This window comes from Myotis brandtii, unplaced genomic scaffold (genome assembly GCF_000412655.1).
Source record: "Myotis brandtii unplaced genomic scaffold, ASM41265v1 scaffold927, whole genome shotgun sequence".
Classification (NCBI taxonomy): Eukaryota; Metazoa; Chordata; class Mammalia; order Chiroptera; family Vespertilionidae; genus Myotis; species Myotis brandtii.
This window is the reverse complement of record NW_005371823.1, coordinates 190,813-206,342: the sequence shown is the minus strand read 5'-3', so window position 1 is coordinate 206,342 and position 15,530 is coordinate 190,813. Positions and strand designations below refer to the sequence as shown.

The following is a 15,530-nucleotide window of genomic DNA, read 5'->3' as shown; positions in this document are numbered from 1 at the left end:
AAAAAACAGTTTTCTTGATTTCGGAGAGGAAGGGAGAGATAGAAACATCAATGAGCCCTAGCCGGTTTGGCTCAGTGGACAGAGAGTAGGCCTGCAGACTGACGGGTCCTGGGTTTGATTCTGGTCAACCTCAGTTACAGGCTCCTCCCTGGCCCAGGCCCTGGTCGGGACTCGTGCACGAGGCAAGCAATCGATGTCTTTCTCTCACTTCGATATTTCTCTGTCTTTCCCTCTCTCTTCCACTCTCTCCAAAGAAAATCAATGGAAAAATATCCTCAGGTGAGGAATAAAAAAAAAGAAACATCAATGATGAGAATCATTGATTGGGAATCGAACTGTGACCTCCTGATTCTTGGGTCAACCCTCAACCACTTAGCCACACCAGTGGGGCTCTTACCTTTTTTTAAATTTTAATCTCTTTGTATATTTGCCTCTGTGCTTTGATATTTCTTCCACTTGATCTTCCAGGCCAATACATGATCATATTCTTTCATTCATTTCTTATTCAATATTTATGTACTGGTTGCTTACTATGTGCAAGACAGTGTTGTAGACATTGGATGTTGATAACAGATCAGCAATGTATATAAGAGACAAAGTTCCTGCTTTTACATTTCAGTGGAGATAGTAAAAAAAGGTGTGTGTGCATGGATTAAGAGTCATGAAGCAGTAAGTATTTAGCTAGAAAATCATATTTTTGCTCAATAAAGTCTTTTTTTATACTTGAACCTCCTTAAATGCTCCTATTATTTATTATTTTCATATTCAAGCTACTGTCTCTCCAGCATTTCTATTCAGCTGGTCCAACACATTGTTTATTCTACGTTATTTTTCTCTTTCTGGTTGCCTGGCTTCCCCGATAGGTTGTTTTCTTTGCTACCTCAGAGGGGCTTAGGTTTCGTTGTTGAAGGACCACAGTGGGAACAGTCTCCAGAGAACAGAAAGGCACGCGGTGTTTACCCCCATAGGCAGGCAGTGTAGCAGGCAAGCTGCCAGCCCTGCTGAGACCCAGGAGGAAGCCTCAGGTCTCCTTATATCTCCTAGCCTCAGGGATAGTGAGTTCCCTTGCTTTTTCCCTTTCTCTTTCCCCACAGCAATCCATGGATCTCTATCAAGCCAAGCTCTTTCCTATACCTGCCACTCTTATCCTCATCCCCAGGCTCTTATCCAGCCTGTTCTCTTGTCCAACTTGTTCTCTCTGAGGAATATGACCTGGGCCAGCTCCCCAACAGGGCACCCACATGCCCAGGCTTCCCTTACACCTAACTGTTCATTGGATCAAGGGGTCATTTGGCTCAAGGGAGGCAAACAGAGGCTGGAGTCAGGAACAGAGAAATAGTGAGATTTCACCTTCACTTCCCAGAACCCTCTCTGAAAAGTAAGTCCTGTTTACAGACTAATCCTAAAAACATTCAAATCTTGGCAAATAAGTCAAAAATTTTAAAAGCCTCTGTGAGGTGCAAATATCTGTGGTTTGTAACATTATCAACTACGGCCCTAAATATTAAGTTCTGAGAAATAATAAAGACCTTAATGTAAGTAGAATTTAAAGGATATACATTACATGGATAAATCTAAAAATAATTATGCTGTATAAAAGCAGACAGACAAAAGAGAGTATGATTTCACTCACATAAAATTCTGGGGAATGCAAATGAATGTATAGTGACCGAAAGCAGATCAGTGATTGCCTGGGGACCAGGGAATTAGGTGAGTGGGTCATAACAGGCACAAGGAAACTTCTGGAGGTGATGGAAATGTTTATCATCTTGATTATGATCACTGTTTCAGGGGAATGTACACATTTCAAAACTCATTAAACTGTACACATTAAATATGTGTGGTTTACTTTATGCAAATTATACCTCAATAATACTTTAAAAGAAATATTGACTTGGAAAAATATTTGCAACTTACATCACAAAAGGCTGATATCCCTAAATATAGAGAACATCTAAAAATAAAGAACACCAACAGAAAGTCACTGAACTTTTGCGTTTGAAATTTTCCATAATAAAAAAATATATATATAGCCCTGGCTGAAGTGGCTCAGTTGTTTGGAGCATCATACCATATACCATAAGGTTTCGGGTTTGATTCCGTCAGGGCACATACCTAGGTTGGGGTTTGATCCCATTGGGCAGGGAGAGAGAAACATTGATTGGTTGCCTCCCATAAGTGCCCTGACTGGGGATTGAACCCACAACCTAGATATGTGTCCTGACCAGTAATTGAACCCGAAACCTTGTTGGTGCATGAGACAACACTCCAACCAACTGAGCTACCTGGCCAGGACACTTTCTGTTATTCTTAAAAAGCTAGGACTTGGCATCATGATGTGATGGGAAGCACATAAAACTTAGAAGTTTGAGTGAAATAAGCCAGTCAGAGAAAGTCAAGTACTATCTGATTTCACTTATATGTGGAATCTAATGAACAAAATAAACTGACAAACAAAAGAGAAACAGACTCATAGATACAGAGAACAGACTGACAGCTGTCAGAGGGGAAGGGGGTTTGGGGGTGGGGGATGGGTGAAAAGGTGAAGGTTAAGATTAAGCAAAAAAAAACAACAAAAAACCTTCACAGACAAACAGTATGGTGATACCAGAGGGAAAAAGGGGTGGGGAGAGACAGATAAGAATGTGTGTGTGTGTGTGTGTGTGTGTGTGTGTGGCGGGGGGAGGAATAAATGGTGATAAAAGGAGGCTTGACTTGGGGTGGCAGACACACAATACCATATACAGATGATGTATTATAGAATTTTGCACCTGAAACCTATATAATATTAGGAACCAATGTCACCCCAATAAATTCAATAAAACATTTTTAAAAGAAAATATTAAAAATTAAAATGCATTATGACAAAGTAAATTCAACTTTAGGGATATAAAAGTGGTTCAACATCAGGAACTCTATTAATATAATTCAATGTTAATAGATAAAACAAAGAAAACTTGAGAATCTCAGTAGATGTTGAAAAGCTTTTGATTAAATTCAATGCCATTGCTATTAAAATTCCTAGAAGATGCAATAGATGGAAACTTAGCTACTGGAACATACAGCAGGAGTGCTCCTTAGTGGTGTTGAAAAAACAACAACTTAGAAGTTTGACTGCTGGCTCTGCCACTACTCCTCATGTAGCCTGAGGCAAATGACTGTCAATAGCCTCAGTTTATCTCTAAAATGGCAATAACACCTAGTATTCTCACAGAGTAGGGAGAGGATGAAGTTGGTAACACTTCTCTTAGCTATCTTTACCCATGCCCAGTGTGCTAACTACCTTAAACTTTTGTTTCCCACATGCTCTCCACCTTCCTGTCATACCTTCTTAAGTGCTCTTATTGTTGTAACCTCCTTCTCTAGACCTCCCTTCAAGAATCAGTTGTGTCCCATCCTCTGAGATACCGGTTTGGGTCCTCTCCACATATCATTATTCTCTTCATCATCTGTTATCCAAAGCAGTTTCTTTTTGTTCTAATTAAACCACTAACTACAATGTACTAATAAGTAAGAGGTTGCTCTTATCTCCCCCCCAAGATTTTATTGATTTTTAGAGAGAGAGGAAGGAAGAGGAGAAAGAGAAACATTGATGTGAGAGAATAGCATATAGGCTGCCTCCTGCATGCCACCCACTGGGGCTCGAGCCTGAAACCTGGACCTGGAATCCAACTGGCAACCCTTGGGTGCAGGGGATGACACCTAACCAACTGAGCCAGGGCAAAGGTTGCTCTTATTTTTGAGTGCCATGTGTCACATATGTTCAGTGCTTATATTCATTTTCCCATGTAATTCTTAACCACCCTGTGAAATACGTACATACTGTTATTCCTTTTGTTTTATCAATGAGTAAAGTAAGCCTTAGAGAAGTTAAATAACTTGCCCAAAGTCATTCACATAATAATACAAATTACCACTTCTCCTAATTAGTAATAATTAGTAGGACTGGAATTCAAAGCCATATCTCTGGCTCTAAAACCATTCTGCTGCCTTTAGTGCAGAACTTATATTTCCTATGCATTTGTAGCCTTAGGGAAAAAGTACAACACCTAGCATGATATTTGTGTTTGGTGAGCAAATTGCCTGTTCTGTCCAATTCACCTGGAGATACAAAAATGATCCCACAAAGTCTCTACCCTCAAAGAATCTATAGTCAGTCTATTGTGGGAGAGAGAAGTAAATAGGTGATACGTGCTAATTCTGCAGACAAGTTGCTGAGAAAACACAGGATGGGGCACAGAAACTGGACTGGGGAAAAGAAAAACAGTCGTGAATGTTTGAGTTTCTGCTTTTCCCTTCAAAACCAAACTTAAGCAGGGTTCTAATAGATTAGCATTCTGGCAACTAGAATGGCAGGGATTAATATATTTCTTTTTAAAATTAGTTTCTATATGTATGTTTTTTTCATAATTTTCTTTTTATTATTTTTAAATTGATTTCAGAGAGGAAGGGAGAGATAGAAAGATCAATGATGACCGAGAATCACTGATCAGCTGCCTCCTGCACGCCCCCGACTGGGGATCGAGTCTGCAACCCCGGCATGTGCCTTTAACTGGAATCGAACCCGGGACGGTTCAGTCCACAGGCCAACGCTCTATCCACTGAGCCAAACCGGCCAGGGCTAAAGTTAGTTTATATTTTATCTCAAATTACGTGTCTAGTTCAAGTAAATCTCATCTTTTAAAAAACACATTTTAAAATTTATTTAAAGAATGATCTGGTTTTTAAATATGTTCAATTTATATGACACTACGTATTTTTTCTCTCCATATTTTTCATTATAAAAAGAAAAAAACACTCGTCCACCCGGCATGACTCAGTGGTTGAGCCAGGAGGTGGTGGTTCGATTGCCTCTGCATGCACCCCCACTGGGGATCGAGCCCGCATACTGGGCATGTTCCTTGACCCAGAATTGAACCGGTGACCTCTTGGTTCCTGGGCGACCACTCAACCATTGAGCCACATGGGCCAGGCTGATCACTGATGTTTCTATCTCTCTTTCCCTCTCTCTTCCTCTCTGAAATCAATAAAAATATATTAAAAGAAAAACACTCAATGAAAAACAAAACAACTGGTTACATAAATGGCTCATATTATAAGTGCTTGCAAAAAGCCACAATCAATTTAGGATATTTTAACTTAGACGAACAAAATGCATTTCAGGCAACTATTCCAGAAACACCATCTATCCTCAAGAATATCCTACTCCTGCCCTAGCTGGCTTGGCTCAGTGGATAGAGCATTGACCTGTGGACTGAAGGGTAACGGGTTCAATTCCAGTCAAGGGCACATGCCTGGGTTGTGGGCTCAATCCCCAGTAGGGGGCATGTAGGAGGCAGCCGATCAAACTCATCGTTGATATTTCTATCTCTCTCCCTCTTCCTTCCTCTCTGAAACCAATAAAAATATTTTTGTTTTAAAAAAAAAGAGAATATCCTACTCCTAAGTAAAAAACAACAAAACTTTCAGGTTATTCCCATATACATTTCCCCCTTCTTCCCCTCTAATTTAACCCTACAATAAAGATAAATACAATTTAGGTAATGTATTCCCATCAGTTGTTCACTTACCAAACAATAGTTCATTCAAGTGGACACTTTCTGGGCTGTCATGGAAAACGCCAATAAAAAACCTATTAAATTCAAGTTAGATTATATCTGTCACCTCTTCCTTGTCCAAAACAATTACCATGGAAGAAAATAAATTAAGCATAGCAATGTCACTTATTACAGAGTTGGTTGCTATAAAAAAATGTTTATGGCTTTTCTAGGTGACTGATAATAGATTAAATGACTTCAACACTGTTCTAATCTGAATACAGCAAGTTTCCTCAAACACTGCGGCACGAGTAAAGATGAAATAGTAAAACAGAGATGGTGAAGAGAAGACAAAAAACAATGAGAGGTGAAATAAGATACAGATAGACTTCACTTGTTTGCATTTTGTGAAATTAATGAAGAATAGCAAAGACAAATGCCTAAAAAGATTAAAATTTAAGGGCAGCAAACATAAACAACTCAGACAGTATAGCTTCAAACACACAGTTCTGAAGGAGAACCTAACTTCTTCTTTGGGCTAAAGAGGTGGAAAATCAGGTTCTAGTTCAAAGTAGGTTAAACTTTCAACTTCTTATCACCCTGACAATTCAGCAAAATGAAAGTAACCAGACAGACAAGAGTTTCCATAACTTTCTTATCTTCCCTAGTAAATTCTCTCACTAGACAGAAAAAAATAAAAGGAAATTTGTTTTTGATAGTCCTTATCTTTAAAGATTCTTAAAAATTCAAGAAGGCTTGATAAGACAGGAGAGAGTAAACAGCTGTTTATAGCAAGGAATTATGATGTGTTACCGCTGTAGAGAAAAGTTAAAATCAAAAGGAATTTTGAGAGATTATTTCCTTAGCCTTCATTAGCGCACTAGAGAAGTTTTTGACAATTTATAAAATTTACAGACTTAAAAATAGGGCTTCTAACTACAACTATATTTAATACTATAATATTAACCAAGCTTTTAATTGCATGTTTAAAAATTCAAAGCCACAATTCCCTCAGGAAGTGTAACTGTTACTATTAAAATAAAATAATAGAGATAATCACATTCATCAAATTTATTAAATACAATACTATGCTAGTCACCATAATGTACTTTTGTTCTTTCATTAAAGAATTCTTAGACCATTCACTATTAAGTTACTGTTTAACTGGTAAATTGAGGCAAAATGCTAAATAACTTGAGAAGTCACAAGTGCAAAGTCCATTGTACAAAACTACCCAACCATGCTCGCTCTTTATGTACTTTTCCAGATATAATTTAAACTGTCTGAGCAAAAGGTGAATTCTAAATTGTTCATAAATTGACTTTTACTGTGCCTTTCTTTTTGCTTGAAAACTCCTTTCATACATTGCCACCGATTCAATTTCACCTGTAGGTAATGAACACAGAACTCATTGTGGGGAAAAACAAACCAGAATGTGAGAAAAGAGGTTATCAGATATACAAGGGAGTGAAACAGTTGATTGAAAAACACTTTAACCACAATATTTTTTTCTCCATCTGAAGGATGCCTTTTGACTTGTTACCATTTCTCTCACGAAAAACCCTGTAAGTTCCCAAAGCTCCCAAGTTGAGTACTTACCTGGTTCATCTGAATGCTGAATCCCGGCTTTTATTTCTGCTAAGCTGGTCTCCCCCTCTTGGGGGACTGAAGCTGCTGCCTCCTCCTCAGTGTCCTCTACCTTAGTCACGGTAAAGTGTGGCATTGTTGTTGAAATCCTGTGCTTTTTCTGTATTTAAACTTCCTTCCAAGTCTACTCCGCCCACCCCTTCCTCGCTGTGTCCCTTTCAGACTCAGACACTGCCTAAGGGAGACTGACGCTGGGAATAGGGAAGTACTTTCAGCTCACGTGATCAACAACCTTAGAGGGAGTGGAACACTGGAAGACACGCCTTCCACAGCATTTATCTTTCACTTGGCACTCCACCCTTTGCTTATGGTTATTAAGCTCAAGAATCCCAAGAACTATTTAGGCAGCTTTCCTTTCCGAGAGCTGCCAAAAGCTGGAGAGTGGGCAGAATTCATGCACTACAGCCTACTGTGTGCTCACCCACATTCATTCAAATATGCGCCGCTTCTAAAAGTGAAGGGAATCAATAGTTGTTAAAGACCTACTCTATGCTCTTCATTGCACTAGAAAGTTTTCATTATGATCTCATTTAATCATCAGGTTAAAGAACTTGCCCAAAGTCACGGAGCTTGTAAGTGGTGAAGCCCAGCTTAAAAACTTCCAATACCTTTGTAGGTAGGCAGCGTAGAAGACGTTTCATGGGAGGGCACAAAGTCATATGCTTACCTAAATTTCATTTGATGAGTTCTTGTATAGCACTGGCTAGTAATCTTGGCTGCACACTGGAATCACCTGGGAAGACTTAAAAAACACTGATGCCTGGGTCTCAATCTATAGATCAGTGGTTCTCAACCTTGGCTGCACATTAGAATCACCTGGGAATCTTTTTAAAATCCTGATTTCTGGGCCTCATCCTCCGGAAATTCTGTTTCTTTGTTATGGGGTGGGGCCACAACATTAGTAACAAAGAAACAGAATTTCCGGAGGATGAGGCCCAGAAATCAGGATTTTTAAAAGATTCCCAGGTGATTCTAATGTGCAGCCAAGGTTGAGAACCACTGTCCTAGATATTCTGATTTAATTGCTCTCAAGTAGAGCCTGGGCAACAGACTCCCCGTGGTTCTAAGGTGCAGCCAAGGTTGAGACTTACTTCTATATATGGGAAAGAGAAACGTTTGACTTGTTGAGCTTTTGTAACTACTTTTATCATTGAAAGAATCTAAGTCAGGTGTGGTAGTATAGTACCTGGTGATTTTTCCAGACTTACAACTCAGGTAGCTATTCTACTAATTGATTCAAAGGAACCTAAAACACTACCAAATTGTCAAAGATTTCAATATTATATTCTGGGTTCCAAATTCTTGAATATTTTAGTGCCACTGGATATTCCAGTAGGATCTTGCTTTTCATATTTATCTTATAAACAGTTGAATTAGCCCGGTTGGTGTGGCTGAGGTTGAGCGTCAACCTATGAACCAGGGGGTAACAGTTGGATTCCAGTCAGGGCACATACCTAGGTAGTGGGCTCCATCCCCCTTGGGGGTATGCAAGAGGCAGCCGATCAATGGTTCTCTCTCATCATTGATGTTTCTATTTCTTTCTCCCTCTCCCTAACTCTCTAAAATCAATTTAAAAAAAAAATGTTTTTAAAAAGAGTTGAGTTATGGCTAATCTATAGTTGATGGACAGAAAAAAATGACTTGTGTTTATGAATCTGTGTACAGCTTGTGCATCTAAGCCTTGTACAGTTTTATCCTGTCTTTTCTCCCTTCTAAAACGTTTCTCAAACTAAACAAGTAGGAAGGTAACAAATTCTTGTTAATCTATGACAGGAGTAATTTGTTTATTAACTTGAAGCTTTGGTACCATAGTGGTCAGCAATTTTAAAATAGTTCTCTCTTACAGTGGACTATAAGTAAAAGTGAAGGGACATAAAGAAATTGAAGACAAAGTTATAGTACAGAAAAACTGTGGGTGAGAAAGTGGTAAAGTGCTATGTCTGAGGAGTGGTTAGATAGAGAGGGTGGGATGTAAGAAATAGCTATTTTAGGTACAATAAACTACCACAATGAGGTATCACTATACCTCCACCACCACAATGGTTAAAATTGATAAGACTGACAACACCCAATTTGGAGAGAATGTGAACAAAAGGAACTTTCATACACGGTTACTGGGGTGTAAACTGGTTCACCCACTTTGGAAAGGGTCTGGAACTTTCCCCTATAACCCATCAAGTGCACTTCTAGGTATTCACGCCCAAAATGAAAACATAGTCCCATAAAAGGACTTGTACAAGGATGTCCATAGCAGTTTATTATTAATAGCTAAAAACTGGAAACAACCAGGTGTACTCCACAGGAGAATGGGTAAGGTAACTATGATATATTCATACAAAGAATTACTATTCAGCTCTACAAAGGAACAAATCAGTGAGACATGCAACAATATGGATGAAACTAAAAAACATTATGCTATGTGAAAGAAGCCTTAAACAAAAGAGTACATACTATTAGAGTCCACTAATGAGGTTTTAGAACAGGCAAAACTCAACTATGGTACAAAAAAAAAAAACAGGATAATGGTTGCCTCTGGCGAGATGAAGGTGATTAACTGGGATGGGGCTTGAGAGAACTTCCCAAGTTATGATAATATTATACATTTTGATAGAGTTTAGAGTTCCACAGGTGTATAAATTTGTCAAAACTCAGCTAATGTTCACTTAAAATGTGTTTATTTCACTGTATAAAGTTTGCCTTAAAAGAAAGAGATCTGTAAACAAATACTGAATTCTAATAATATGCATTTTGAAGTATTTGAGAGAAGTTAATTAATGCCTGCAATTTACCTTGAATTGCACCAAGAAGATGGAAAGACAAGTATAATAAAATGTTAATGACAGATGCTGAATGGTGGGTGTGTGGGTATTTACTATAAAAGTCTTTAAACTTTCTGTATATTTGAAAGCTTTCATAATAAAATGTTGAAAAAGATACAATGAACTGACACCATTATGTAAATGAATAGATAAGTCACAGACTGGGAGGAAATATACAAAGGGCTTGTATCTAGAACATACAGAAATGCCTTACAATTCAGTAATAAGACAAATCAACACAAAATGGGCAAAGGATTTAAACATTCAAGTCATAAAAGAAGTTACACAAATGGCTAATAAACACTTGAAAAAGTGCCCAACACTATTGGCCATTAGGGAAATGCACATTAAAATCACAATTGAAACTGCTGCAAGGATGTAGAGCAAATGTTGGTGGCAATGTAAAATGGTACAACCACTTTGGAAAAAAGTCTGGCAGTTTTCAATAAATTTAGACGTACATCAACCCTATGACCCAGCAATTTCTCTTCTAGGTATTTATTTACCCAAGAGAAATAAAAGCATATGTTCATTTAAAAATTTTTGAACAAATGTTTACAGCAGTTTTATTTGTAATAGCCCAACAGGAAACAGTCCAAGTATCTGTCAATTAAAATCTAAAAAACCTTAGCATCTAAGTATAAAAGCACATCACTTATGGCTCAAATTCTGTTTCATATAAGGTTTAGGCAGTTACATAAATGCTTTTACAGTACTTTGACTTTAGGGTTTTGAATGTTGTTAGAAATTAGAGTCACCAAACAGGTTTTAAATATTTACATTTAAAAAAATATGTGGTATTTATTTTTAAGTAGTATGATATAAGCCAGACTAGGGTAAAAGGCCTTTATAATAGCACTAGGGGCCCAGTACAAATTCATGCACCTTGAATGGAACTGTGGGCTGCGAGGCTGCAGTGGGCACCGGGGCAGGTCTCAGCCCATCCTCTGCACCCAGGGCCCGGCCCCTCCTGCTGCGACCCCTGATCCAGTCTGCTGACAGCCCCGTTCCCACCACTGCCGCTCCCATGAGCTGACAGTGCCAGCCCCGCTCGCACCCGCTGACAATGCAGAGCAATTGGGGCCAGCACCAGCAGCAGGTGCAAGCACTGGGCGCGAGCACCGGGCGGGACCATTGTGCACGGGAGCAAAGAATTTTCAGTAACTACCAGAGGCTCGCTCCGATGACAGTGACTGGCACCCCGCCTTGATCTGGCACCCCCACTCACCTGCTCCACCATCCCGCCGCGCCCAACACCCATCATGTTCTGCATTCTGCCACCTACTGCAGATGCCCACCATGTTCCGTGCACACCCCCTGGTGGTCAGCACAAGTCATAGTGACCAGTTGTTCGGTTGTTCCACCGTTCGGTCTATTTGCATATTAGCCTTTTATTACATAGAACTAGAGACCCGGTGCATGAATTTGTGCACCAGTGGGGTCCCTCGGCCTAGTCTATGGGATCAGGCCGAAACTGGCTCTCCAACATCCCCCCAGGGGTCCTGGATTGTGAGTGGGCGCAGGCCAGGCTGAGGGATCCCACTGGTGCACCATCGGGGCCAGGGAGGGACGGTGGAGGTTGGCTAGCCAGGGAGGGACCACATGAGGGCTCCAGGGTATGTCCAGCCCGTCTCACTCTGTCCCAATTGGCTGGACCCCAGCAGCAAACTAACCTACAGGTCAGAGTGTCTGCCCCCTGGTGGTCAGTGCAAGTCATAGCAAGTGGTTGAGCGGCCTTAGCATATCATTAGCATATTATGCTTTGATTGGTTGAATGGATGATGGGACAACCAGACACTTAGCATATCAGGCTTTTATTTTTATTTTATTTTTTTTAAAATATATTTTATTGATTTTTTACAGAGAGGAAAGGAGAGAGATAGAGAGTTAGAAACATCGATGAGAGAGAAACATCGACCAGCTGCCTCCTGCACATCTCCCACTGGGGATGTGCCCGCAACCCAGGTACATGCCCTTGACCGGAATCGAACCTGGGACCCTTGAGTCCGCAGGCCGACGCTCTATCCACTGAGCCAAACCGATTTCGGCATATCAGGCTTTTATTATATAGGATAGGATTACTCCATTATACATTAGGCCAAATATTATACACATTATACTTATTTTACTCATTAGTTTCAGTAAAACACTTTTTTGTGACTATGTCTGCTTTAAAAAAAAAAGCCCTTTTTTTTTAGCAGAATGGGTCTATTTGGGTAATATTTTCAAAGTACAATTTACTATGCTACACTACCTAATTATTTTTAATCACAGCTAACAACTTGTGATAACCAGCACTTTGTTTTATTCAACCCATCTATTAAATAAACAAAGACAAGTTAGATTTAGTGAAAAGATTAAAATAATTAATGGAAAGTCAATGGACATTGATTTTCAAAAAAGGATTTTCTATCAGATTATAATACATTATTATACTATATTATGAAAAATCAATAAATTTTAGAGCAAATCATGTATTTCCTCTGGGAACTGTATTGTACAAAAGATATACAAATAATTTAGAACCACGCAATCTTATTGCTGAAATGATTCTAAAAAAGAATCTAGTAATTCATGCTAAAAATGGATCTGTGATGCAAGAAGACTATAATAAGTGAGCAGTAATCCAAATCCCTAGAATTAAAAAGCCACATACATTTTGAATGCAGGAATTTTACCAAATGTCATTCTGTTCATTCTTGAGAGCATCTTGTAGATATGATGTTGAGACTTTAGTAACATGTTCAGTAACATTCTTTTTTTTTAAATAAAAAATGCAATTAAAGCTTGATCAAAGGTACCAGCATGCTAATAAAAAGCTGGAGATGTATAAAATAGAACAGACTAGATTTCATGAGCACACACAAGGTAGACTTAATTCATCTTATCTGTCCACACCTTTTCACAGACTTCTCTCTTCATCTCTCACACACCTCATATGACAAATGTCTTATGCAAATACCTTAAGACACATGCGTGCACGCGCGCACACACACACACACACACACACACACACACAAGTTCAGTGGGAGTGCTGAGCAAAGAACAATGGATTTGATATAGAAACAGATTCAAATCTTATGAATCTCTCCTAAGCTCCTATAGTTTGAAGACACCATTCTGAGAGTTTTATCCACTATTGACATCTAGACACACTTACCCTTTAAAATTGTAACCAGTTAATATTAATAGTTTTGTGCTTACAGTGTTTGGTTTATTAGAAATGGTGTTTTTACAAGAAATAGTCAAGAAAGTGGAATTTATTTCCAAGCAGTTGCTTCTAATATTATTTCAAAATATTTAGGGTGGCATTGTTATTAAATTGTTGCAACCACTAGCTAGCAACTAAATAAATATGAGTAGAAACTATATTATACTTTTTTTACATATCTTACAAATGAGATTGTAATTAAACCTTTAACTGCACAACTTGTGCCCTATTCTTATTCCCCATCAGCAGCTAGTACAAGGCTTTGCACATAATGGTGGTTAATAGATTTTTAAAAATCCTTTCACTACACAAAATAATTTTCTTGCTCAAGGTAAATTTATGAAGAACTCTGAGCTACAAAGGTTAATGTTTTATCCTCGTTTGTAAATTTTTCATACTCTTTATTCTATAAATCTTTATAACAATCTACACTAATAAAAGAGAAATATGCAAATTGACCATACCTTCGCAACGCCCACCAGCCAATCAGGCGTGAGTATGCAAATTAACCCAACAAAGATGGCGGGTTAGTTTGCATACACAGGCACCGAGTGGCCGGGGGCAGGGCGGGATGCTTGCATCATCGCCATGGTGACAACGCAGGCGTTCCACACCACCCCAGCTGCTCCAGGCCTCTAGGCAGCGTGGGAAGGTGGAAAGGCGGCTCCAGGCCGGAGCAAAGGCGGTGCCAGCAGCCAGGGGAAGGAAGGCCCATTCTTGCACGAATCTTCGTGCATCGGGCCTCTAGTCTATATATATAAGAGGCTAAGTGTCCGTCTGACAGGAAGCTGACACGCACTGACCACCAGGGGTCAGACACTCAACACAGGAGCTGCCATGACACACACTGCCCATCTATATATATAAAAGGCTAAGTGTCCGTCCAACCAGTATCTATGACACGGGTCGCTATGATGTGCACTGACCACCAGGGGGCAGATGCTCAACGCAGGAGATGCCATGACATACACCACGGACCTGGTGCTGACAAACTAATACTCAGCTTCCCCCAAGTGGGACACAAGCCCTGCCACCACCCCAGAGTGACACCCCACCAAATTGCAGCCAATGCTGCCAAGACCCCATGGCGCAAAATGTGGTCCACAGCCCAGCCCAGAAACGGTCACTGTGGACGCCGGGTAATGACATCACATAGCAATGCCCAGCTTCCTCTCCCTAGTGACTAGCCTCCTTGGAGTTTCTTCAGCCCAGGAACAAAACTTGCTTTATAGCCAGGTGCAAACATTTCACAGTTTAACCCAGTGATGGCGAACCCTTTGAGCTCGGCGTGTCAGCATTTTGAAAAACCCTAACTTAACTCTGGTGCCGTGTCACATATAGAAATTTTTTGATATTTGCAACCATAGTAAAACAAAGACTTATATTTTTGATATTTATTTTATATATTTAAATGCCATTTAACAAAGAAAAATCAACCAAAAAAATGAGTTTGCATGTCACCTCTGACACGCGTGTTATAGGTTCGCCATCACTGGTTTAACCAAATATTTGTGAAGTGCTCTCACGTGCCTCATCTCATTTGATCCTCACAGAAGTCCTGCAGTAGGTAGATAGGAGACTCCATAGAATCCTATTTTCTTTTCATTAGACAGAAAACGATTTAGAAAGCTTAGAAACTTGACCCGACTAAAGAAGTAAGAAATGGTGGAACTTGAAAATGACTTCGTTTTCTCACTGCACACAATGTAGTCAAACTGCTGCAGTGAAATATTTTACCCTTTCTTCTCCCTGTGATCTACAATACTAACCTGCTTCATGTTGATATTTACTGCTGTGTTGCTGACAACTACCTGAAAAAGAAGTTGGGGTGCTTCACTGGGCTGGAAAAAATTTAGCTAAATCAGAAAGCAGGTCTAATTAAGCAAGTTTATTCTATATATATAAAAGGCTAAGTTGACTTGCGCATGAGTCATACATATAAAGCTCTCGCTGGCGCCAATCACATGTGTGTGTTTCGATCTGTCATTGTAGATTGTGAACTTGGTTGACACTTCTATTATAGAGAAAGGGCGAACAGCGATATTAAAATATTTCTTCTAATTAATTTCCTTTCAATGTGCATGAATCCATGCACTGGTACACTAGTCAATCTAATAATTCGTCCTATTTAGAGAAATGTGTTTGAGAGGTAAAAGATCTGAATTTCTTTTTTAAAAAAAATATATTTTATTGATTTTTTACAGAGAGGAGGAGAGAGGGATAGAGAGTTAGAAACATCGATCAGCTGCTTCCTGCACACTTCCCACTGGGGATGTGCCCGCAACCAAGGTACATGCCCTTGACCGGAATCGAACC

General features: G+C 39.5%; 1 protein-coding gene across 8 annotated transcripts in view; it reads right to left on the bottom strand.

Annotated features, from left to right (window-relative positions):
- The window catches only part of SLC12A6 (solute carrier family 12 (potassium/chloride transporter), member 6), a 95,515-nt gene that overhangs the window by 69,426 nt on the left and 10,559 nt on the right, over positions 1–15,530 (bottom strand). Inside the window, exons 1-3 of one of the 8 annotated variants that reach the window (XM_014532948.1) lie at positions 7,137–7,189; positions 5,571–5,605; positions 3,328–3,397 (exon numbers count right to left, since the gene is read on the bottom strand). The exons of 4 other annotated variants lie outside the window; for them this stretch is intronic. Coding sequence is in view for 2 of the 4 variants with exons in the window: in XM_014532947.1 (XP_014388433.1) it covers positions 7,137–7,260 (124 nt within the window). In the remaining 2 variants the exon portion in view is untranslated. Of the gene's footprint in view, positions 1–3,327; positions 3,398–5,570; positions 5,606–7,136; positions 7,428–15,530 lie in introns of those variants that run through there. 3 more of the 8 variants (XM_014532947.1, XM_005885751.2, XM_014532950.1) reach the window with 3 other exon arrangements.